This window comes from Branchiostoma floridae, chromosome 16, assembly GCF_000003815.2.
Source record: "Branchiostoma floridae strain S238N-H82 chromosome 16, Bfl_VNyyK, whole genome shotgun sequence".
Classification (NCBI taxonomy): Eukaryota; Metazoa; Chordata; class Leptocardii; order Amphioxiformes; family Branchiostomatidae; genus Branchiostoma; species Branchiostoma floridae.
The window spans coordinates 717524-744004 of record NC_049994.1 but is presented as its reverse complement, the minus strand read 5'-3'; the positions used below and the strand labels follow the sequence as shown (position 1 = coordinate 744004).

At 41.1% G+C, this 26481-nt stretch overlaps 1 protein-coding gene across 1 annotated transcript in view; it reads right to left on the bottom strand.

Annotated features, from left to right (window-relative positions):
* Positions 1-26481, bottom strand: part of LOC118403897 (F-box/LRR-repeat protein 20-like) — a 46757-nt gene that overhangs the window by 14966 nt on the left and 5310 nt on the right. The window contains exons 4-10 of the mRNA XM_035802752.1: positions 24488-24562; positions 16615-16709; positions 13778-13846; positions 12658-12753; positions 3856-3982; positions 3532-3606; positions 3229-3359 (exon numbers count right to left, since the gene is read on the bottom strand). Coding sequence (XP_035658645.1) covers positions 3229-3359; positions 3532-3606; positions 3856-3982; positions 12658-12753; positions 13778-13846; positions 16615-16709; positions 24488-24562 — 668 coding nt within the window. The remainder of the gene's footprint in view (positions 1-3228; positions 3360-3531; positions 3607-3855; positions 3983-12657; positions 12754-13777; positions 13847-16614; positions 16710-24487; positions 24563-26481) is intronic.

The window sequence follows — 26481 nt, the reverse complement described above, 5'->3', positions numbered from 1 at the left end:
GAACCACAGCCCGGCACAGACAATGGGAGAGGCAACTAGCCCGCCCACCGTCTGGGTGGTGGAGACATGCTAATATACTGGTTTCCACGGTAATGGGGGCTTGACCAAAATCCTGGCTTGCCATTGGTGTTGGTATTTTCTACAACAGTTCCCCCAGGTTATAGCTAGTGGAGCACAAACTCCGCGGGGAGGGGCCAGTTAAAGCCCTGGACAGCGGAGTTTGTGTTACACAGACTAGCGTGACCTCTCCATCACACTGCCTATTGCAACCATACAGCGGCCGTATATCACCCTGCACCGAGTTTAAAATGGTAATTTGCGAGGATTTCAAGTTCCCGACCAGATCATTTGGAAGAAGTTGCCCACCATGGAACAAACGAGATCGCAAACTTTTCACGCAAAAACATTGTCTTCCGAAGATTGGACCTTGGAATCTTGGAATTAACAGACCTGTTCAAGCTAATGCCATACATTTGTATACCTTGTTAAAAGACCACCAATTTGTCTTTCCAGGAAGTAGCATAGTAGTTGGGGTATTGGACAAAAAATTAAAGTTGTTGTAAACCACAATTTAGTTTATCAGAAAGATCTCACTGAAAGGAACAGAATGATCTTTGTCTGAAGTGAATTGGATGTTGTATGGTTGAGATATTGGCATTTTAAGTTTAAATTTTCGGCCTCTGAAGTTACGTATTCCTTAAATATGACATTTTTATGGTTTTTATAGCGACATATCACAAAGCCGCTAACCTTTGTAACCATGGTTACTGGTTTGACCTGGTTCAAGTCCGCGGAGGGAGATTTTTTTTCAGTTGTCCTTTTTTTCCTTTTTAAACATCCATTTAGTAATACTTTTGTCTTGGGACCAGTAAGTCAAAACCCACCTTTGGGACTTGCTCTGCATTTGTGTGCATGTTTTGTAAAGAAACAGCTTGATTGTGAACGCGTATATAACCACACTAGTAAAGCCCCCTTTACAAATCAAGAATCTAGCTCGGCCGAGTTGTCAGCGAGCTGTAAATTACGAAGAGGCATGACCCTGATGCCTACGAACAAATAGCAGAGTTTCTTCGTCGGCATCAGATTCATGCCTCCTCGTAATTTAGAGCTCGCTGACAACTCGGCCGAGCTAAATTCTTGATTTGTAAAGGGGGCTTAATCAGTGCCGCGGCAAGAGGGAGGGGTGTCTGGATTCGCATGATAAAAAAGTTGCTAAAAAGAACCATATACCAGATTTGACTCGATCGATTATGTGTTTTGCACCAAGTATGAGTAATGATGTATGTTAATCTATAGGTTTATTGAACAATCTTTCAAATTTCACAAATGAAAAAGTTTGATATTTAATTTTTTTTGTGACGCGGAGTACTTTCATCTGTCGGCGGATGGCTTGCCAAACTATTAATGTCCTTGTCTATCATAAAGGGCAGGAAGAAAACATGGCTTATGGGTCCGACTGCCTGCAAGATTAGTGTGGTATCTGCGGCAGGCTACCAGCGATGATTACATTGCTTGTATTGAAACTCAAAAGCAAACATTATCATTCAACATAGATATAATCTCTTTTTCAATGTTGTACGATAATCTGTTTCTCCACATCTCATCTGTAGGTTTATCAATCGATAAACCAGTTACTTATGCCTAGGTTACACATAGCCGAATGTAGCTCCCGAACACCAGCCGACCCTTAGCCGACTCAGGTCGGCTGGTGTTCGGGAGCAGTCTGACCACGCCTATCTTTTAGCGCCGAACATGTCCCAACCATCTCCCGACCAGTAAATGACTTACTCCCGACGGTGTCCCAAATGCTAACTAACCTATTACCGACCATCCCGACCTCTAGCCGCAGACTGCCAAATCACTCCAGACTGATTCCCAACTGATTGCTAACCCTCTCACGACTTGAAATGGACATAACCAGTGATTTTTAAAAAGCAGCCATTTTTATTTTTAATCAAAATAATTATTTCTTATTTAATTATTAATTATCATCTAAACATCACAAAGAGATCAAATTTGGATCACAGGTAGCTCTGATATGGTATTTATGGTTCTTTTTGTTTTCGGCTGGATGTCGGTCGTGTGAAGTTCGGGGGTGATTTGCCTACGCCCTGGTAATAGTCATTTTTCTTGGGATTGAGTTAGCAGAGATTTGTCTACGGGTTTGAGGTGAATCGTTAGTAGGTTGGAAACAAACTGGGAGTATTAAGCTGTGTTTATGGCTTGGTTAAGCAGTTAAAACTTGACTGCTGAGTTACTCCCGAACACCAGCCGAACACTAGCCGACCATGCCGAACACCAGCCGACCACCAATCGACCCATTCCAGACCCGCCGTTCAGAGCCGAATGTTTTGAACATTTCAAAACATTCGGCTGAGGCAGCCGAACACCAGCCGACTCAGCCGAACGCCAGCCGACTTAGCCGAACGCCAACCGACTACAGCCGACTAGCTCCCGAATCACTCCTAAACCATTGTCGGGAGAGAGTCGGGAGCCAAAAGTTAAGTTTTGTGGAAATCTCACTGTTGTAACTGAATCAAAAACTGCTGTAAAATGATATCCAAAATGTATCAAAAATTGCTTTTCAGTAATAAAAGGATGTTTACTTTTGATACTTAGTGCAAAATAGACAAAATATAACCTTCATACTGTTAAAGGGACACTGTTGGGGCATCTTGTCACTTGCGTTATTTTTTAACCTCCAGGTTTGCTCTCGTCACCTCTAGGTTCCCTGGGGTTACGTCTGCGTCATCAAACCCCACAGCGATGCATGACGCGAGTATAGTGAGAGTGAACCTTTACAGATTTCATCACTTTATTTAGCAGCTGTATGTATAGTAAATGCCGTTGCATTGCTAACTGCAGCAGTGTTTTGATTTAGAATACCGCCTATAAATGTATAAATGCCTGAATAAAGCCTTGTGAACGAAGTTCTGTATTGTGAGTGTGTTGATTGTGTCTTGTTCAATCCTGTGTTTGCCCCTCACCCACCCCTCCGGATGTTACTGCTGCTCATTCCAGACTGTCGTATAAATTATGCCAAGGTGTAGAAACTGACAACTGGGTAATACCGATATTTGGCATCCTTGCACTGTAGATGAAAATACATTATGCTTTCTGGAAATGTGTTGGTTCAAACATGAATTAGTCAGCCAGTAAACAAATTGTAAGTGCAATACTCATGGACAATCCGTAGGCCATGTCTGAAGTGAACTGTTTTCCACTGACCTGAGCTGGTAGCATCCTGCCCCCAGGGCCACCAGTGTGCCATCTGTAAGGTGTGTGCAGCCAGACACACACAGGGACTCCAGCAGGTGGCAGCCTGAGCTTATATGTCTGATTCCATCATCTGTGACATTCTGTTGGAAATGTAGCAACTTCCATTGTTATTGTGTACCTTCCACACACATGTATACATTCTAGGATCCAGGAAATGCACTTCAAATTTATAACACGCCCCAATCTGCAGGCTGTAAATCTACAAATGTATGTACTACAGTTACAGTACATTGATGTACAAACTGTACTTACATTGCAACTATGCAGGTTCAGGGTTCTAACAAGTGGACAGTAATTGGCAAGGTGCTTCAGCGCTCTGTCTGTCAGCTGAAAAGACACAACATATTTTCTCCCAGACCAGAAGACAATAGAAATGCAAGATATGGTCTGGTCAAATTTACCATGCTATTGCAAACTTGCATTCCCATAGCCTTTTCCGCTGGGAAAATACAAAATGTATGGTACGTAATCAATGCTGTTATTTTAGATCAAAACATTTTGACAAAGACATGTGTCACAATTGATATGAACATGATTGCATTTGAACACCCAATCAAGAGACTCTGAGATACTTACCAATATGCAGCCTTTGGCTATGAGCACTTGTAATTTATTGCACCCTCTCGCTAAAGCTTCTATTCCATTCTCTGTGATTTGGTCACACCATGCTATAGACAGGTACTCCAACAGGGGACATCCATCACTGCAGAAAGGCAGAACAGTGCATTTTCTCATTCTCATGGCTTGATCCACATTAATGGGTCATCAACTTGCACTGCAAGTTAACTTGAGATTACATGCACCAAAATTATTGTACTATTCAGCATAAAAAATTATCTCTGCTTCAAAAAATTCATGCAAAAGCCATACATAGTAGAAAATGGTAAATAATGGTAGAATGCTGTTAATCATTATTTAGAAATAATTAGAAGTATCCAATTCCACACCATGAATATTTCCAGAGTTTTACAGGACCGGGGAAATATTTATAAAGTTGAAACAGTATTAAAAATATTTCTGAAGAATCAAATGTCCTAGACATATAATTACAAATCTTTAAAATCAATTCTAAACAATGGCAACAAACATCCGCACGGTGTCTTGGAATGGACTCTAAAAACCACATGGTTAATATAAACTTTGATGTGTTTTTTTTTGTAGTGCAATTTATTGTTGACTATGAACAGAGTCTGACAGTTTTATAAAGTTACAGATAAATTTACATGTAGGCCTATTACCAGTATTATTCAAATACAATCTACAACTGCATTAGATGCAAAGCTTACTGAACATTATGAGTGATATCCATCACTCTTCTGCAGTGTTACTAAAATGGCCTGGTACTAGTGGTAGAACAACTCTACACTGTCTAGTAAATGTTGATTTGATTATATGGATGACATCAATTCCCCCCCCCCCTTAAAAAAAGTTTTCGACCATTTGTGCAAATCAGCTGTAAAATGAGCACATGTACATGCCGTACATTGATAAGCATTAAAAAACAGTCATCGAATGACAAAGTAAATATAAAGTCAAAGAGTAAGATGTGAAAGAACAAAAATGAAAAATCTAATTGTTGGTAAGGGTGCATGGGTACCAGTTTCATTCAGGTATAGATCGGTTCACATCCAGTGGATCAGGACCGGACCTGACCCTGAACCTGATTGTCTGTGCAAAACTTGTGAATTGGCGATACACAAAACAATCGTCAATAATCAAGGCTACATGTAGCTGCCTCTGTACCTTTTACTGTAGAAAATTGGTACTATGACTATAGCTATAGGGCTTATTCAGTCACGTGATCTACCCCCTAGCAACAAGCGAAGTCGGCCATTTTGGGGTCCACTTTGAGCGCGGCTCACAGCGGCTTGCTATGCAACTCTCCGTAAAAGTTGAAAATATTTCTTATGCAACGCACAATTTCCCTTCAAAACGTTTAGGCTCATAATCACCATGTGCTGTCCTGTGGTAGGAAGTAAGTCTAGCACTGGTAAAGCCTACATTCATCGGGTAACAGTAAAATTTGTTTCGCGTTTCTCGTGTAATAACAAGCAAAGCCGGGGAAAAACTAGTGTTACGACTCGGCAACAAATGTGGGTTTCTGCCATATGTAGAGCTGATCTTACCAGTATAATTTTGAGAACCAAGGTGTGTAGTACACATTTTTTATCTAGACAAGGCAGTAAACGATGGGCCAGATAATTTTCAACGACGGTCGACGTGGGTGCCTACTCCTGCACAACGTAAATACATCCACTAATTACTAAAGCAGGAAGGGCAAAAAAGAGGTGGACAAACGGCGAAAAGAAGAAATGATAGGAAGAACATGTCTCCAGTGATATGTGAAGAATTTCTATGAAACAAAAGTACAACTCTACCGACTATCACAGTGTTTGTGAACAGCAACCTAAACCTAACCCGCCCCACAGTCGCGTTCCCGTCTTTGCATGCATATGAGACTAAGGAACTTTTCCGATCATAACGCACCTTCTGCTCTGTCAACCCGATCTCTATTAACGTTAACATTTGTTTTTGTACCTGTTCAGATATTACGTGGTTGTAGGTCTGGTGACACTAACACGTTCGCTTTGAACTGATTTTGTGTGTAAAAAGTCGGCCCTGCCACCCACAATCACTATCAAATACTCCCCTGTCTGTCGCTGTTGCCGTGCTCGGGCATCCGCCGCGGGTCAAACTTTTCCTCACTGATCCAAAATGGGCAATTTCCACCCGATTTATGTCGTGAAAATAAGACTTGAGGTTTTAGGCTCTTTGTATAGTCAAACATCGTGCAACACACTTCACTTTCTTCGGACATTTAGAGACCCACGCTGTACATCGCCGTACTGTAGCGCATGGACCCCAAGATGGCGGCGGACAGGGACAAGGGGTGATGACGTCACGTGAATAAGCCCTATAAACTCTACTTGACTTCGCTCTTGTTCTTGGACCGATGAGCCCCAAAATGCCTCATGATAGTGTGTTCATTTTCTAATCTGTGCCATTCATTTTTTTTGCTGGTGCGTAGCACCAGCTCTGAGACTGAGACGGGAGAAGCGGGTCTTTCAACCATTGGTTTGGTTTCAATGGATGCATTTTGCATGGATGGATGCATGGATCAAGCCCTTCTTGTCTTATCCTTACTGCCGCAAGCCTTTTCAACCTACCTTCATGGCATGTTATAGCAGTTGTGGCCATCGTAGTAGTTCAAATCTAGCTATATCAAACTCAAATATACTTATATGGTCATATTTATCGGAGTAGAGCAGTACATAATCAAGCTTATCGTATCAGGTTAAAATTTTGTGTCAGCTTTTCACAAACTAGAGTACAAGTGATTTCCGTTATATACATAGATTATGTTAATTAGCCTTAACCGTTGAGTTAACTTCACTGCTAGCTGCTATTTGTTAGACCGCAGCAAAACGCCTGTTCAAAGGGAAAGTCACACAAAAAAACGCAATAAATGATATTTCAGCTGTCAATATTTGCATTTCATTCTTTAAAGATAATTATTGGCGAGAGAAGCGGTTAGTTCAACCAACGAATGCATGGATCAGTCAATCTAACCAAACCCTTCTATACGCCCTTCTGATGACGTAATGGTGTCACCTTGGCCTAGCGGCCCACGGCACTGGGTGAAGGTAGCAATTTGCTTCTGCAGCCATGAATCGTGGGTTCGATCCCCACTTATTACAATTTTTTTTCTTTGTTAGACAAATCTCAGGTAATGTTTTTTTTAATAGAAGACAGGCCAATTCAGTAATTCGATGTTTAAAAACTCTTTTTTCATGTGATTTTGTTTAACATCCAGGCTTTTTCCAAAATACGCACCAGCCAGCTTTTTTCAGATCTGAAGCTTTCTTGTTTCAGGTGTTTGTTTTTTATCGGTCCCAGAAGAATCAAGCGGGTTTGTAACGGGGGCCGCCCTAAGATGCCCCCTTTTTTACACGCTCGAACTCACGGCGCTCCATCACTAGTTGCCAAAGAGTGGTCAAGTTTTGATCAATGAATTTTTAACACATTCATCTAGAGACCATACTTGAATGAGGAAGGCATCCATACTGTTCATAAACCCTTCACCCTCTGCGTTACAACTGGCAAACACAGAGGACGTTATCGTGAATATAAATTCCGATTTTGAGCTGCGTTAAACAGTGTGCCCTAACTTGCCCCGCTTTTGGAATTTGCTCTCTTCGGAAGCTGGTGACCAATTTAGACAAACATAAACAAAAATTCTAATCTTATGATATATTAGCTTTCTTTTGACAGTAGAATTGTGATTGTGCGTGCTTCTTGTCTTCCGCGAGGAGGGCAAAATCTTTCACAATCCAGGTCGTGTTTTAATGGGAAATGGGCGAAATGCACTGAATGCGGCGGCCCGACTAACAAAATCATTACGAAAACGACAACGCCAAAATCACAAAAAACTCTGTGTACGTATTGGGAAACATATTCGACATCACTCTGTGAAGTTTCATTTTTATAGACGGTACGAATCATTTGTTAGAGTAACATATCTTTTGGTTCGCTCATCTGCCACCTGCGGGGCCACACTCCCTGGGGGAAAACAACGGCGGTGATGCTTATGTTGTTTTTTCTATGGCCGGTCTTCTACTCAACAAACATTTGAAGACCAATATTTGTAGTGTTTTGTGAAGCTTTATTTCTTATGTGTATGACAGTCGTGTGGCTGTTTTTTACTGGTTGTTTATTCATGGCCACAAGCCACCAATACCTAGTAACAGGTGACCACAGTGATTCGGCGCTACCAACATTATTGTAAAAATTCTGTCTTCAAAAAAAAGGGAAGTGAATATGCGTAAAAAAAAATTTTAATAGAAAAAAAGCTGTTTGTTTGGACTTGGTTTATTTACCTTTCTAATCATCATAGTCAGTGGCAACAAACACGGCGGACTTATGCATAATAAGATCAGCAAAAAATCCGGGCATCTTAGGACAGGGGGCATCTTAGGGTGGCCCCCGTTACCTTTTATACTGAAGGAAACTTTATTTTGGGACAAACTCTTTTTTATTCGCGCCCTCGCATCAGTTTTGGCATTCTCAGAGGATGTCATCCACATAATCAAATCAACATGGCCTAACTGGAAAAACAAGTTGGACAATTGTCAACCATTTCGTAAATCATGTTTGGATACTAGTAGTTCCTATGGTGGACAACACCTTTGGACCTGTTAACGTAGTAGAGATTGAATGATTATATACACTTTTTAGATTGTTAACCTAGCCTTCATTGCCAAATTTAGGCTAAGCCTTACTCCCTTTGATTCTGGGTTACCATATTTCTAAGACTCTTGTAACAAAGGGCACACTTTTTTTACATTTCAACTTTGAAGTAGGTGCTACAAGCCACAAAGCCAGCAAATACAATGCAAGCTATACTTGTCCTGAACATTAATAATTCATGCATTTGTCTTTCGGTTATTATTCAAAAGATAACTATGTTATAGCCTGACTAAAATCGTGCCCCTAGCGACCGGCCCTACAATTGCCAGGAGGGGGGTTATTAACTCCAGCCAGCGAGAGCTTGTGTAAACACAGGCTAACTATGTTACATATACTAAAATTCCAATAGTCTGATAATGATAAAGATATTATAAGAATGATTTGGAATAAAACCTCTGGCAATTGCCTGACTATTTGCGGTGTTCCGGGGCTATTGTGTTGTGCCATTTGCAACAACAAAATTAACTACAGTTCGACAAACACATTCTTTCACCAAATAATCATGCCTTTATTTAAGACTTTAAGGTCTTATTCATGTATCACTAAATAGTACCTAACCCAATAGCAAATGCATGAACGTGTGTTCTTCACAGACCCACAAATGCTACCAAAAACATAACCTTCTTGGTGAAGGTGACAATGAAAATATGTACACTATTGTGATACTTTCCAGCGTAACTTTCATAGTGCTTTGTTTAAATCATGACGTCTCTACCACACGCTCGTACCCAGCGCCGTGAAGAAGCCATAGGTTTGAGATCGTGGGCTTATTCACAATCCACCTCAAGCTGAATTGAATAAACTCTATGGAATTCACAGCTGTCGTTTTGTTTTGTTTTGTGTTTGTCTCAATGCCTTAGAAAATCGTAAGTTGTGAGCGCACGCCACTACGTGCGTTTCTACAGCCTGAGTATTTTTACAGTTACCGGGTCCAAAACTGGTCGCAAGTTTACTATTTAGGGTGTAAAATGTTGCCACAATAGTGGCACGTTATAACAAAGGGAGTTTTAGAATGTACCTGATTTGGTGGCGCTGTAAGGGCGTTAAAATTATCCCTCTACATTGCCGAGAGGGAGTTATGTCACGGAAGGGAGTTTTGCACGGCGGCGCGTTTGGCCTCCTCCCGCCGCCAGATCACGTTCCCGGGACACTTAGCTCCTCTCAGCATGATTCGCCCCAGGAATGCGTTCTCTGTCCCAGGACTGTCTTTGAGAAGAATCCCAGATGCCAGTAGCCACCATGCGGCCGTATAATGTATTGCAAAAAGACTCACACGCATATTCAGTGGAATAACACGATTTAATAGGACGCTGTGGAGGAGCGTGTCTCTACCAGACTCAGGCCTGGCCGAATAGTAAATGATGATAGGGGGCTTTGGCAACACGTTCATATTTTGCGTTCTGGTAAATAAGGCCGCCATTTGCATATTTGATATCTATCGACATTTCTCTCCTTCCCGGTCACATATGTCAAAAGTTTGAAAGTCCTATCATGGACTGAGGTGGACTTAGCTCCCGATTTGCATAATTAGCATCCATTAGCATCCATTATGTACGTCATCACTCATTCCATCAGCATACCAAAAATCATGACGATCCATCAACACGTTCTCCAGTTATTCTCATCCGAAGTTTGCAAGTAAACCAGCGCCTGCAGTTCCAAAAAAGACGCTAGGGGGCCAAAACTCACAGCATTCACCCTCTGCCCCGAGGGCTATCTACCGCTAAAATATCACGACCGCAGCATGTCCAGAACGCGAGATATCAAACATGGAGGTTCTGCTGCAATACCTTAGCAAGCCGCTAGGGGGCCCATTATCGAACTCCCCCTTCGTTTTCCCGACCCCTACCCACCTACCAAATATCATCTGATTCAGCATCCATCGAAGTCTTCTCCAGTTATGCTGGTGACAGACATCGGGACAAACAGACGCACAAGGCGAAAACATAACCTTGGCCATTCTGGCAAAGGTAATTATTATATCCACAAACATTAACATGCCAGGCTGCCATCCTTGTTTTTGCCTTGCAGCAGCGCCCCCACTGTGTTCTTTGTGAAACTGCAGATTTGACAGCTCTTGTAGTGATTCAGTCATTGCATGTAGGTTTTTCCACAGAAGTTTCATCAAATTGCATCTTAAGTGTATGTTTGTATGTATGTACATACGTAGAAGACCAGCATATATAACTCAAGAACCCTTGGATGGATTGTAATGATATTCCGTATGTCAGTAGGTCTTGATGAGACCTGGGAACGATTAGATTTTGGGTCCCCTAGCAGCCTGTTACGGTACTGCAGCAGAACTTCCTGGTCTGATATCTCGAGTTCTGAACATATGGCGGGTATGATTTTTAAGTGGTAGATAACTCTTGATAATGAGAGTGAGTTTTGTAGGTTTGAGCCCCCTAGTGGCTTATTTTGGAACCACAGGACAGGTTTAGTGTCAGACTTTGAAAGAGAATAACTCAAGAAGGGGTTGATTGATTTTTGGTATGTAGATAGCTTAAATGATGCTTCATATAATTACATAATCATTAATTATGGAAATTGGTATCTAATTTGCATAATTAATTAGGAAGTTGTGTATACACGCTCAATTTCATTACTCATTTGTAACTGGAAAGGAGAAGAATATTGATAGATAGATATATTAAGCAAAATAAAGACCTAATTTGCATTATTAACAAGAAAATGCTATAGTGTCATTATGGTAAACTTCTCACTTGTAGCATTTGGAAGTTGTGTACAAGTGAACTTTGTTGACTATCAGACAATGCGATAAAAGCCTTCTTACTTAACATAGATTGTGTATGTCTGTTGTTTGGTGGAGGAGATGATCAAGTAATATAATTTATGCAAACAAGAACCTTATTTGCATAATTAATGAAAACACAATTAAAACAGCTGTTGTAAAGGTTAGGATCATTTGGAGAAGATATGGGGTCATTGTACATGTAACTAAAAAGGAGAATAAACATATTCCATACAACATGTAGTTCAGTACTCTGGGTTGTTCATTATTTTGGGGGAGTGGAAGTTTGCACCAGTTGACCATGAAATTTATTGAGCTTTGGATAGATATATTTTTATCAACTCATAGGGCTAATAAAACTTCCAGCAATGCTTTTCTATTTCTAGAGGCAAACTTAGATAATATTTGATGTTGTTGTTGTATTTCTGTAAAAATACTATTATATTGGTCTGTTTGAGATGTTTTGCATTTACATGTTAACTACAAGTAAACAAACATAGCGGACAAGCTACATGTAAGTTGTGCTGAAGAAAGCAATTTTGACTCAGGTTGCCGACTGCATGGGAGTGGCAGAAAGAATTATTTCAAGCACATAACTGTATATGTTTTGCAATATATTTTTGTCCTTATTACTGAGCATTTCTGTTTACTGACTGTACAGACTTTTCCGTGAATGCTTTTGGTGTCCGAACTGCCTGGCAGTCTCCCAAGATGTATTGCCAGAATTGTGCAACTCAGCAGATAAGAAACGTTGCACATTAGATGGAAACACTTGATGAGAACTTAAAAAGGGAAAATTTGTGACGAAATGATAAGCGAGAGGCGAGCCCAACCAGCCCATGTGTCGGCTGTCACCCAGTGTAGGTCAAGGGTCACTATGATTGCTCTACTCGCAATCCATCATTAAAGATGCCAGAAATGAAAACAACCATAAAGTTTACTGCTGGATAGTACAGTATTTAAAATAATTGTGTTTTGAAAAAAAATGGGCATAGGAACCCTGGCTGCCCCTTCCTGGGGGCACAGTGCCTCAAGTTCAACAAATGAAAAAATATTAGTCAGACTAAGTAAACTATCATATAATAGTCATATTTTGCTGCTTGGAACAATGCATGCAAATGGTTTTGTTTCTTGGAACAATGCATGCAAATGGTTTTGTTTCTGAGAGACAAATGATCTGTGAGACAAGTGTTCTGAACTGTTGTTGCTGAGCTGTTAGATAAAAATGCAGTCAAACGTTGTTCTCAATGAAATTCCTTTAGAGTAAAAGTAATATCAGCTGATAAAATGTGCTTAGTCACTTGGAATACACACTGTATCCAACACCACATTAAAGATTGGACATAACTGCATCTTCTCTAAAGTTTCAACCTACTCACCTGAGTGCTTTGAGCGCATTGTCGGTGATGAGAGAACAAGACCCCAGGTCTAACCACAGCAACTTGTGGGAGAACTTCCCCAGGCTGTTACATGTCCTGTGAAAACAATGTTATGTGAATGGGCATGTGTATAGTTGTATGTGCTTAAACCGGATAGTAAGCATGTGATTAAGTGTGCTAAAATGGTCGGCACTAGCCCTACTTTAACCTGCAGTCACTGTGGTGAAATAACATCCTGCACACATGCATGCAGTGATGAAAGAGAGATGACAGAATTTCCTCATTTCATAACATTTGTAAGCATTGATACATGATATGATTATCATATTTCATGACCATTTCATGACCATCGAGTCAATCATCCATATCAAGACTACATGTACTTAGATGAATTAGGACACATTTATTTTATGCAATATTATGCAAATTAGAAAATTATTTGCATAAATGGTATTTGCTTATCTTCCACCTACCACAAACTAAATATGTTACAGGTATTTGAGCCGTATAACGGAAAACACTATAAATATAGATTTTTGTCATTAAGTATCCACATTTGCATAATTTGCACCGCATTATGAACATCTCTGCCAAAGATACCTGCATACTTAATATCATGGAAATCCATCATTCTATACTCCGTTATGCTCCTTGGAAGATTTTGACAAAATTGCCCCTGCAGTTCCAGAGCAAGCCGCTAGGGGGCACAAACACACATCACTTCTTCCTTATGTCATAAGCTATCTGCCACCAAACAATGCACCATAGTGTGTCCAGGTCAAAAGATACAAAAAAATCGAAGTTCTGCTGCAGGCCCAAGATCGACCCTGACATCTTTCCAACACCTACCCACATACAAAATATCATTACAATCCATCCAAAGGTTCTAGAGATATGGTGACCACAAATATCTGGAAACACAAACAGACACACACACACAGACACACCAAAAACTATACCTCCATTTTTCATGCAGGTAATAATTGTATATGATGGAATCAGGTTTTTCATAAGTTATACGGTGAACCACCTACTGGCAAAGGAACCAAAGTGAATAGCATTTATCAAGAGAAACCAACTTGATACAATACCAGTTCTGCTCCAAAATTCCAGTACTTACCCATTGGTAATCTTTTTGCACCCAGCAAGACATAGGCTCTCTATATTTCTGCAATTCTGAGCAAATATTCTGCAAAGAAACATAAAAAGAGGTCATAGTTGGTACATGCTAACTCAGATGTCACACATGGATGCAGGAACAGTTACAAAATGTATCTCTTTGCACCCATTGAAACTGAGCTCCTGAATGTTTTTGCAATTTTGGCCAAGAAATCTATGAATCTTATTGGGTTATAGACATTGAATTGTCTTTAATTAAGCCTAAATTCACATCTTTATGAAATAAACTTTTTGTACAACTTAAAGTTTAAACCCAGAAGTAAAATACCCTGGCTACAGAAAAACAAATATCCAAACATGTGGTCATGTATCCCCTTTTACCCACGTACATAGAGCTATGTACCTAAACACATTTTAAGGTACAGGTACAGGTACACGGGTTAAGGTACAGGTCCGGACCTGAATTTCAACCTGAACTGCATGTTCAAATATTTGCAGTCTTTAATGACAAAAAAAGTATGTTTGAACTGAAATACAGTGTTAAAGTGCACTAGACACAAACCTATTGTGTAGAATCTATAATTCCACACCACCAACATCACCAGTAGGGATTATTTCATGGAAACTAAGACAAAAATAATACCCATGTTGACAATGAAATAATGAATAAAGAAATACATATTTTTTCTGAATGCTAACATGTATATGCAAAATGTCTAGATGCAAGTTTGGAATGTTTTTTTACCATCTGAAGGGACTAGTATTTGCCTTAATTTGAAGTGTCACTCTTCTGTCATTCCCTTGGCAGTCCCTCTGTGCATGCCACATGTGCTGTGGATTATAGGTACAGTTACTGTACCGGTACACCAGGGTTCTGGTGTTTTGTACCTGTACCTACATGTAATTGTACCTGTACCTAATTGATTGTACCAGTACTGTACCGGTACAGTACTGGTACACAACCCTACACGTACATTTGCAAATTTTCAGAAGAAGTGATCCATGGTTAATAGTCCACTACTTCAGGTTGTGCAAGTAATTTCCTTACGGTGCAAGTAACTTTTGGCTCAACGTGCACCAGTGCAAGTTGACTTCAAAGTGTATTTCGAGCCCTGCAGCCTTTCCCTTTCTGTCCCACACTCATTGATGGAGAAGAGGAATTTAAGACCAGTTATACATTTGTATTCAAAGCCATTCCATGTTGAAAAATATAAGGAGCTAACTGATGGGCTAGCCGATAATTCAAGTTCGCCCACTGAGGGTTTCTAGTCTCACAGAGGATGTGAAGATTGGTCAGAAGAGCTCACATGTGTATAGCACTCACACGTTTTGTTCCCATATCACTACAGTTTTGCTTGGTATCACCACCAGGCTTTTAGCCAGGTATGCGTGTAGGCATCAATTAGATGCCCTGTTCTATAAATAAGATAAAATAAAAAATTGGATGCCCCAAAGAAGTCCTTACACTGGGGAGCAGATTCTCTGACGAACATGAAATTCTGATGACTAGGGATGCCACAAGGTCACTTTAGTCGCAGTCTTCAATTGTGACCTCTCTGGCTGTAATTTTGCCTGTCAGGAGACCTTAACCATTTTAACTTAAATTTCTCAAAAAAATTGCACCATGGAAGGTGGATGCGCCTGTACCGCTTATATATGCACCCTGTGTATTTATGGGGCCTGCAAGAGTCAAGACGTGCTTCCTATAGCTCCACATAGCTAGGCCCCGTAAATACAACATTTTGGTCATCTCATCCTGGTAGGTTAGCGTTGTTTCTCGTTGACTTCTCCGTTGACTACCTGATCTGGTTCTTTGCTGTTGTTGTTGAGCAGTTCGTCCAAATATTCTTATTCCCAGTGTCATCTTCTTCCACGTTCACCTTCATGAAAAACGTTGCGTTTCTTCAACTTGTTGAACATCTGCTGTGGTATTAGTGCTCAAATTCTCATATATCGTATGTCTTTCTTCACCTATGCAAAAGCATAGCTTTTTTCCTATTCTCATTTGCAATGTTGATTGCAAGAAGGTAATTTTCGAACCATTGCAGCCACTTGTTCCACCTCTTTCCTACCGATGGACCTCCTCCCTCAGTTGGATGGAATGGCGGGAATGTCGGAGCGGTGCCTGGGTGTGCCATATACTGTATCATTCTCAAGTGTCACTCTAGACGGAATGCACTGGAGCCGTGGTGTTTGCACGGTTTGTCCTCGGGCAGTTCTTACTGGTTCCGATGTCCGCATGGGTTCATTCGGGATCCCCGTCGCCAAAATGTTGTATTTACGGGGCCTAGCTATAATGTGAATTTGGTATACTGACAACATAACAGTCTTTCAGTCACTAAGAAATTTGGACCCCCTGTAATAAAATCCTAGAGAAAGCCTGCTGACATTATATGATGGCAAATTTACGAAATGTAAGGCAACACCATCGTCCAACTGGAGTCCGATACAGGGCTCGAAATACTGGGTGCATGTGCACCCAGGTGCACCCAAAATTGGACCTGTGCACCCAATCATTTTCTGTGGGTGCACAGGATGCACCCAAATATTTTCCTAGGTTTATGTATGTAAAGACATCAAAGCATACTAGTATACATCATATTCTTGACATCTAAGTGTTAGAAAGATAACAAAAATGTATGTCATGGTACTTGTTTAAGAATTTGATAGCTTGTAAATAAGTTTTGCTATTAGGTTATTACTTAAATTTAAGTGGTGCACCCAAAAAATTTTTGGTTTACCCAATTTTTCAAGCTGGGTGCACCAGTGCACCTAATCCCAAAAATGAATTTCGAGCCCTGAGGATGTAAGAAAGTGGTGTAAATGTGCCCTACTCACTCTAGTGCCCTGTCCTGTACACTCTGACATCCCCGCAGGCTCAGCTGTCTCAGGAAACCTCCACATCTTCTGGACAAGTGTTCAACTACTGAACTCTGCCAGAGGGAAACAAAAAGCACTAAATGTGAGAAGTCCCACCATGAAAAACAAGGAGTATCTTCTCTAATTAGTAACCTACAGTAACTGTCAGTGAATAGAAATGTCATATGTTATATATAAAAAATTCTGCTTACCAGTATCATTCTATACTTTGATTATGAAGAAACGTATTCTGTATCTGTACTAGGACGAAAAGGACTATGATGATCTGATCTATATAGCCGGTATAACAGACCTTCGGCATAACACACCAGCTTCGCAGGCACGCGGCGCAGCAGCAGCTGGTTATATTACACTGGAGGACCCATCACTGTTCACACCTAACTTTTGCATAATTATATATCTGTAAGCATTTCTTAAAACTATTCAGAGAGGATGCCCTTACTGCGCTCGGTGATAACAAATTCCACTCTACGATAGTTCTGGGAAAGTATCAATATTTGAACACATCAATTCTAGGTTGGCGACTCTTGTACTTGAAGTCATGGCTGTTTCTTGTTCTTTTTGGCAACGTCTCAGGGGCAAGCCAAATGGTATATTATTGTGTTCGGTCTGCAAAAATCCCCCCCCCCCCGGCATTTGTCCTAGATAACTGGACAGTCAGCCACAGGTGTTGTCCAGATGGAGCACTTGATAAGTTGTATATAGGTAGAATTTGCAAAATTTGTCACATTTCTTTTGAGTTTTATAGAAAAACACACATTTTCTTCTAACTCAAAAAGACAAACATAGTGTTGTGCCAATCAAAAAAGGAGGGGCAGTCACATTACAGAAAGACCACTGCAGAAAGTTGGTAACAAGAGAAAGAGGCAGACATCACTCAAGAGCTCGTTAGTCCAGACTAGCTGACGGTTTGTAACCAAAGAAGATGTACCTGTTTTCTAAAACAGTGTGTGGCTGTTACGATGTTTTCAGATGCTGTTCCATCACAACTATAACATTTGATGTCCTTACTGTCAGGAAGGGGTCATAACTACATCGAGTTTGTACTTGTATATAGACTGCTCTATACACTTCATATCCCTCTTCAATTACCAAGACAAGCTAGATGTTGTCTCGGAACCCGCAGGAAAAATATCTACAGGAAAGGAATATCCTGTTGACAGTAAAAACAAAAGAATTTCATTATCAGGAACACCCAGTCCATTATTTTTCAGGTTTCATTTGTCTTATATTCACCTCCTCACGATGGTCAAAAACCGCATGAAAAATCCCCACTTGTGGGACATGAATATTGATGAAAATTAGACGCCAATCATTGTTGTCGCCATTGGAAACTGTCCGTGATTGGTTGAAAATTATACAGGCCGGCCGTAGTAATGTTTATGTTACGATATCTCCCCTGCTGCTTTTTTCCGCCAGCGCCGCTATTCATATGCGTTGCCTGCCACTGGTTTCAATTGTTCTACATAGCACGTTTTAACAATACCAATCTGACTCAAAACCAACAGAATTTGTCAGTGTAGTTTTGTCTATCTTATCGTCAAAATACCCAAAAACATTCTATAATCGGCTCAGTCGGCTCGCCGCTGATGAAGTTTGACGATTTATGTTGGGCTTTCACAGCAATGCTGAGTCCTGGAAAAAGATTCAGTATAGCGCCGGCGTGAACAGTATATGGGTCAATTTTTGCTATGGGATGATTGTTGTCTTCTGAAAGCCGCAGAAAATGCACTCTTTAATCTATGCAAGGAGGTTAAACATGCCTTTTTATAACCTCCTTGATAAGAATATGATTATCAAGACACCAAATGTGATCAAACTGCCTATCGGGTCATTCCTGGTTTGTATATTTTTTCTCCAATCATTGCCCGGGTTGTAGACCTAAAGTTGATTTTATAATCCTGAACTGGCATTTTAGACCTTTCCAAAAAGGTAAATGCTTTGTAAATTGTTACGAATTACCACCACCGCCATAAGTTGTGACAACAATCATCCCGCTTGGGTAACATCATTTGTAGCAGCATGGGTGAGCTGTACATTCGAAATAACAGGCACCATCTATTTTCAGACCATGTATCTTATTGAGTCATACATTCTTTGAAATGTGTTCTCTTTATTTGAAAAAAAAAGTCCTGCAATGAATTGATTTACGTTCTGCAGAGTTCAATATAGAAAACAATCAAACCGCGCGCAACATTTCCACCTACAATGCAGTGGACTATCCCTGGCGTGCGCCATGTTTGTTCTTTGTTTGGGCCACGTAAACTCGACCCAAACACTCGCCATTTCCACGGTTTTCCTCCGTTATCGGCAACATTTGAGTAATCAGTCACAGGACTTCGGGGATGGCTTGGACAGACGCTTGAATATTCTTCCCAGTATCTTGTGTGGGTAGGAAAGGTAATGGGGAACGGGAATTACAAAAAGTGGGCAGCGTGATCGTGAGCCCGCGGAATATTGTTTGTCGTTGGGCCAACTTGGCTGTATCAGCCATTTGTCCAGGTTAACAGTCTCATAACGATAGCTGACCTAATGTAGCCAAAAAATGAAACACAGAATAAAGAAGAAAAAACCCAACCACACACAAAAACGGATAGATAAAAAGCATAAAGTCCAGTCTGATTCATGTAACCGATGCCCAGAATAGTTACGTTACACAATCCAATACAAGTAATTTGCGAAACGCGATTTTGACGAAACCTGGGTCATCTAAAATAGCTTTAATCAAAGCTCCTTGCTTTAAAAAAAACGAGACAACAGTACTGAATACACACACTGAACGATTCCAGAGATTTCGTTTGACAGTTGAAACTCCCACTCCCAGCACAGACACAAAGGGGCGATTTGCATGAAAGTGCCCGCGAAGACAAAGGAGCGCTAATAAGGTCTGTCATCTAAGCTGACACAGCTCATTATAACTCCAAACATGTTCTGTTTACGGCGTGGAAACTGCAACATAAGGGTACAATTCATAAATTGACCCATATCTTGATAATTAAAAGGTAACTTTTGACGAAAATACCACCAAGCGAAAGAACAACAAGCCGACGCCATGTCGGTTCATTTGCATGTCACCCAAAACCGACAGTCTTGAATTATGGGAGAAAACGTACCAAAACTACATGAAAATGCATAAAAAATGCATAGACAGCAAAAATGCTAGTTTAGGGATGCATTTTAGGGCCTGAAACTTATTAAGAAAGGCTTTCGGCGATGATTAATGTGTATCTCTATGAAATCCAACTTTTGGAAAGGTCAAAGTTGATTAACCTGAGGTTAACCTGAGGTGACACTTTAACGTCAGTGGAGCAGAAAATTTTCATTTGTCATTTCCGACCGTGTACGCATTTTTAAAGCCGATAAACTTTATTTGCAACTGCTTATTTTTGTTTTTTAATGTGATTATCGAATTGAGCATGAAATTGAAAGATACTTGTATCATATTTTATCGTCTGCCGTGTGCCTCTGACGCCCCGAGCCACGCCCGCGGGCGGGCGGAGTCGTAAACAATAGGCACTGAGAAGAAACACCTGGTGATTTGACCACCGTGCCTGTAAATGACAATCGTCGCCATTGCAATAATGTTTTATTGCCAATCTTTTTGGTCATTTTGTACATCATGCAAAGTCTGAACATTTTCCTTCTGTCTTCAAGTGTCATCCACTGCAAATCTGTTTTCATTTTGGTAACACTAGCAACCCTGTTGTACTCTCACCTCTCAAATAAACGTACTGGTACGTTATTTTTTTTCCGCCTCAAAATCCACCCGGTACTTTCTTATTTTAGACAGTACGTTTATTTAATTTTTCAAATAGGGGCTTTGCTAACCAGGGACCCAATAAACATTGAAAGTTAAGGTTTTTCTGCCCATATTTCCGCGGTATTTTCGGACGAAGCGGCGCAGATTTCTCCGCCGCTGTGACTCAAAGATCCTAGCGGTACTCGTAACATATCTGTCGCTATAACAGTACAAGCTAAATGTTGTTACTGGGAGAAAACAAGACGCCACACTGATGTTTTGAAGAATAGTTTTTATTTAAACAAATTGACAGTCTTTGTAACACTGTAAATGCAGAAACTTTTGCGGTGGTTTTATGCTCGCGGTTTTCGCACTGGCCGCATCACCGTGAATTCAGAACCACCGCAAACATTTTTCCATAGCAGTAAAAGACTGCAGTGCATGGTGCTACCGTGAACTTAAAACCACAGCGAAAAGTCCTTTTTCCCGCTACCGCGAAATTAAATCCCCACGAACTTAAATACATTTACAGTAACCAAAACACGTCGATCAGAAAACGTCATACCAGCACATGATGCACAGGGAATTTCTAGCCGTGTTTCAAGTGCACTATCGGCAGCAAACAAAAGAATCATTCGTTCACATAAGAATTATTGGACGTAAAAATAACCACTATAACTTTGCTTCCCTTGCAATATGAGTTTCGAGGCCACAAATTCTCAAAAAACGGCAGGAATTTGCCGGTAAAAACAGCTCCATACTCGATCCAAACCGATCGAAACATGGCCGCCATATCACGCACGGTGACAGTTAAACTAGCACCTTATTGTATGCACAGCAGATACAGATCTTGGAAATGATGCCGTAAAGGTGTAAAAAAGATCATATTTTCGGTTGATGACGGACACAGAAGGCCATTTATATTTTCAAGAGTGTTGATTTACAAAAATAACCGTAAGATTTTCTCAGTGTAGCGGCTAGTGTCAAAATACAACTTGTAATGGCCAGAAAAGCTGAGGTACTTTTACAGATGAGCTCTAACAAAAACTTTGTTTTTATAACAATATCGGGTGTATTTTGAGCCAGTAGGTACCCAAAGTGTGGGTAATGAGGCTGTTTAACGTGGTCGAGGCACCTCCTCTAGCACGGGACCCCCGTTTTACGTCCCTTCCGGAATACAACTTCGTGGAAAGCTTCGTGAGGCTACAGCAATCCTTGGTTGCTTACTTCCGAGATTGAGGGATCGGGTGTACCAACACACCACGTGGCGTTTTTAGCACTTGAAAACAGCCTAGCATTTCTTTAATAACCAAACCTTAAATATTTTGTTCATTTCGGGGGTGATAATATGTGTTTATTTGGGGGTAATGTCTAACGAAAATATGACTAAGTACTAGCAGCTGTCTAATTATTCTATTATGTTAGTAACTATAATTAATATAGCGTTACAACAATTTTCATTGATATCTGGCTTCAAGTTCCAAGTAGAAAATTTATCATGTAAATTTTCACTTGTTGAATTTGAAAGCACCGTTGGCCCCCGGTTAGGGGTCATAGCGGGGAACCTATGCCCATTTTTTTTCAACATTAGGGATACTATGAATTTATTTTATACAAATTTGTGCTATCTTTTATTACAAAATGGTGAAAAGATTCAAACGAGATATCTATAGCTATTCTGTTCATTATTTAATCAGGGATGAATGAATAAAAAGACCCTACCTGCTTATTATCTTCTTTCCCTTGGACAGAAGTAGTATGGACACAGTTTACATGTCAATTTGGTATTTTTCCCAGGGATACTCTTATTCTAAGGGGTACTTTTATTACATTTCGAAGATTTGTCCAGGGGGGGTACTTTTATTCCAGGGGGTACTTCTATTTGAGAGGAGAGAGTAGTTGTTTGTACAGAGTCTGGCAGCTTGGCTCTGTACCCTTCCTAGTTTAACTTTGTCTTTCTTTGTATACGGATCCCATACTGTTGCAGCATATTCAAGGTTGGGTCATACGTGTATGCAAGTGATTTTACCCTGGCTGGGCATGCCCACAAGTTGCGTTTGATCACTCCCAATGTCTGTTTAGCCTTGCATTGGTTGTTATTTTATTAACATGGACACCCCACTTAAGCCCACTTGTTAATGTAACACCCCATGTGGGTAGGTTTTTGGCGATGCCTCAAGGGCGAGCCTAATGGTAAAGTTTGTGACCGTTTGACAAGAATTCCCCAAATCTTGCAGGCATGTCAGGAATTTTTCTACAGGCATGTGTAGTTGCATCATCCCTTAAGAGGGGAATAACTTGGGAATGGGTTGATGGATCATCATGATATTTGGAATGTAGATTGCTTCAGAGATGTCTTACATAATTAAATGCTAATTATGCAAATCAGGAACAATTTGCATAATTGATGAGGACAGTTTATAAATACAATGCATTTCATGTTAGTGTGCTCAAAAATAAGCCATATGTAACTCAAAAAGAGAGAAATATTAGGATTACTATTAAGGATATATCCAATTGGCAAAATTCCCGAAATTCCACAGCAATTTGTCTGCGCATGCACAATAAAACCATCCTTTTGAAAGGGAATAACTCGGGAAGGATCAGAGAACTGATCGAAAGCTGGTTGGTAAGCGCTTTATTAGATCGTCAAAGTTATTCATATTAAAACTGTGTTTCAAAACGTCAGCGTGGCATCTTCTTTACTTCCAATAACTTCATTTTCTCTGCAGCGTCACAGCGAGATCGACTGATATGTTACGTACTGGCCGCCCGGATTCACAGATCTTTGTCATGACGGCGGGGAAATCTCCGCCGCTTCGCAGAAAAATCAATGAATTGCAAGCAAAAATACCGAGGAAATATGAGCAGAAAAACCCAAACTGTCTATTTTTAGGGGATACCCTGGTTAGCAAAGCCCCAATTTTAAGAAAAATAATAAAACGTACCGTCCAAAATTAGAAAAAAAGTTCCCATCTGACAAGTAAAGTAGGTCATGCACTTGTCCGATCAGCATTTTCACTTGCCCGGGACTATCAGCTGCAGGCTAATGGACTTGTCCAACCCAGTGGATCTGGCAAGAAAACCTTGAAACCTCATTATTTAAACCGAAATTAGGTAGAATGTGTCAGAAACCCATTGCCATGGCAACACAAATCACAAACTCACAGTTTTATTGTAGAATTGTTGCCAACAATATTTTAGGAAAAGTCACCAAGTTTCGTAGTCCTAGCACACGTTGTGGAATGAAAGTTGGCACAGGCACTTTTAGCCCCTTGGTCCAGATAGGGCATTTGTAATAGACCTCAGAATGGTTGTTATTTTTAAAATTTATATTGCAACAGAGGAAAATACAGTACACAGAGGTGCCACACTCAAGCAAACTGGCACTCAAGCCAAAGGTTGTTGACAAAGGGGCAGAGTCACCAGATGTCGCGCAACACATCAAGTTAGTTATGCAAGTATGGCAAAATACCATGCAAATGAATAGTTCTACGAGAACAGTGTTTCGATGAATACACAACTGCATTGTGGCTAGTGTATAGCCAGCATTTTGGTAAACAAATTTTTGTGTGCCGTGTGTGCTGGTAACGCAGAGCCCGGAAATCGGGCAAACTTCAACAACACAAAACGTAGTATTTTTTTGTGGAAAGTGTATTATGCCTGCTATGTACTTTAGATTAAATGTGAAACTGAATGTTCCACCGATGATAAATAATTTCAATATAGAACTCTACATGGCGAAAATTTGCAGAAAATGACAATGTTTGAAATGCCATTTCCTACCTATTGCTCACTCCGCTCGCGGGATGCCGTAGTGGTCGCCTTTGGCAACGTTCAGGTGCCTTTGCTCGGAACTCGCCGATGTTCAGCACGCGCTCGTGTGATCCCGAGTACATGTACTTCATTTAGAGTCACACTCCTAACATCATCCAGGCAGTAAAGCACTACTAGTAAAGCACGGGCAATGCAAAAACAATTCCTTGGCCTACCGCCTATGGATAGGGTTTTAAGTGGAGAATACACGAGCAAAGAAGAAAACTGTTCTAGTTAAGTCACATGTCTGATGATCATAATGTGTTGGTCCCTCACCTCTATATCTACTTGGAAGTCAAACAAATCCACTCTTTGCCAGTTGCTACCATCCAGTGCAAGTATGTTCCAAGCCTGTAAAATAAGGAATACCAGATGAAGAATGTAATGCAATAAACTCCAGGTCTTGTACATGAAGTATTTTAATATTCAAAATGGGTAAAATGGTAAAGGTTATGAGAAAAGTACAGGTATTTGCTCTGATGTTAGGAACTGTATGATATTTAGTGAGGGGGAGGGTTAATGGTTGTGCATCTGGGGGGTATAAATTTTTTTTTACAAATTGGCTGTCCCATCCAGTTTCCTCTCTTCTTTCTATGTGTAGATAGTGTGATGAACGCCCGCCTGTGTTGCAGGATACATGTGTAGAGAGTGCGGTGAACGCCCGCCTGTGTTGCAGGATACATGTGTAGATTGTGTGGTGAATGCCGCCTGTGTTGCAGGATACATGTGTAGAGGGTGCGGTGAACGCCCGCCTGTGTTGCAGGATACATGTGTAGATTGTGTGGTGAATGCCGCCTGTGTTGCAGGATACATGTGTAGATTGTGTGGTGAATGCCGCCTGTGTTGTAGGATACATGTGTAGAGAGTGCGGTGAACGCCCGCCTGTGTTGCAGGATACATGTGTAGAGGGTGCGGTGAACGCCCGCCTGTGTTGCAGGATACATGTGTAGATTGTGTGGTGAATGCCGCCTGTGTTGCAGGATACATGTGTAGAGAGTGTGATGAACGCCCGCCTGTGTTGTAGGATACATGTGTAGATTGTGTGGTGAATGCCGCCTGTGTTGCAGGATACATGTGTAGATTGTGTGGTGAATGCCGCCTGTGTTGCAGGATACATGTGTAGAGAGTGTGATGAACGCCCGCCTGTGTTGTAGGATACATGTGTAGATTGTGTGGTGAACGCCCGCCTGTGTTGCAGGATACATGTGTAGAGAGTGTGATGAACGCCCGCCTGTGTTGTAGGATACATGTGTAGAGAGTGCGGTGAACGCCCGCCTGTGTTGCAGGATACATGTGTAGATTGTGTGGTGAATGCCGCCTGTGTTGCAGGATACATGTGTAGAGGGTGCGGTGAACGCCCGCCTATGTTGCAGGATACATGTGTAGATTGTGTGGTGAATGCCGCCTGTGTTGCAGGATACATGTGTAGATTGTGTGGTGAATGCCGCCTGTGTTGCAGGATACATGTGTAGATTGTGTGGTGAATGCCGCCTGTGTTGCAGGATACATGTGTAGAGAGTGTGATGAACGCCCGCCTGTGTTGTAGGATACATGTGTAGATTGTGTGGTGAATGCCGCCTGTGTGCAGGATATCATGTGTAGATTGTGTGATGAACGCCCGCCTGTGTTGTAGGATACATGTGTAGATTGTGTGGTGAACGCCCGCCTGTGTTGCAGGATACATGTGTAGATTGTGTGGAGAATGCCCCCTGTGTTGCAGGATACATGTGTAGAGAGTGTGGTGAACGCCCGCCTGTGTTGCAGGATACATGTGTAGATTGTGTGGTGAATGCCGCCTGTGTTGCAGGATACATGTGTAGATTGTGTGGTGAATGCCACCTGTGTTGCAGGATACATGTGTAGAGAGTGTGATGAACGCCCGCCTGTGTTGTAGGATACATGTGTAGATTGTGTGGTGAATGCCGCCTGTGTTGTAGGATACATGTGTAGATTGTGTGGTGAATGCTGCCTGTGTTGCAGGATACATGTGTAGATTGTGTGGTGAATGCCGCCTGTGTTGCAGGATACATGTGTAGAGAGTGCGGTGAACGCCCGCCTGTGTTGCAGGATACATGTGTAGATTGTGTGGTGAATGCCGCCTGTGTTGTAGGATACATGTGTAGATTGTGTGGTGAATGCTGCCTGTGTTGCAGGATACATGTGTAGATTGTGTGGTGAATGCCGCCTGTGTTGCAGGATACATGTGTAGATTGTGTGGTGAATGCCGCCTGTGTTGCAGGATACATGTGTAGATTGTGTGGTGAATGCCG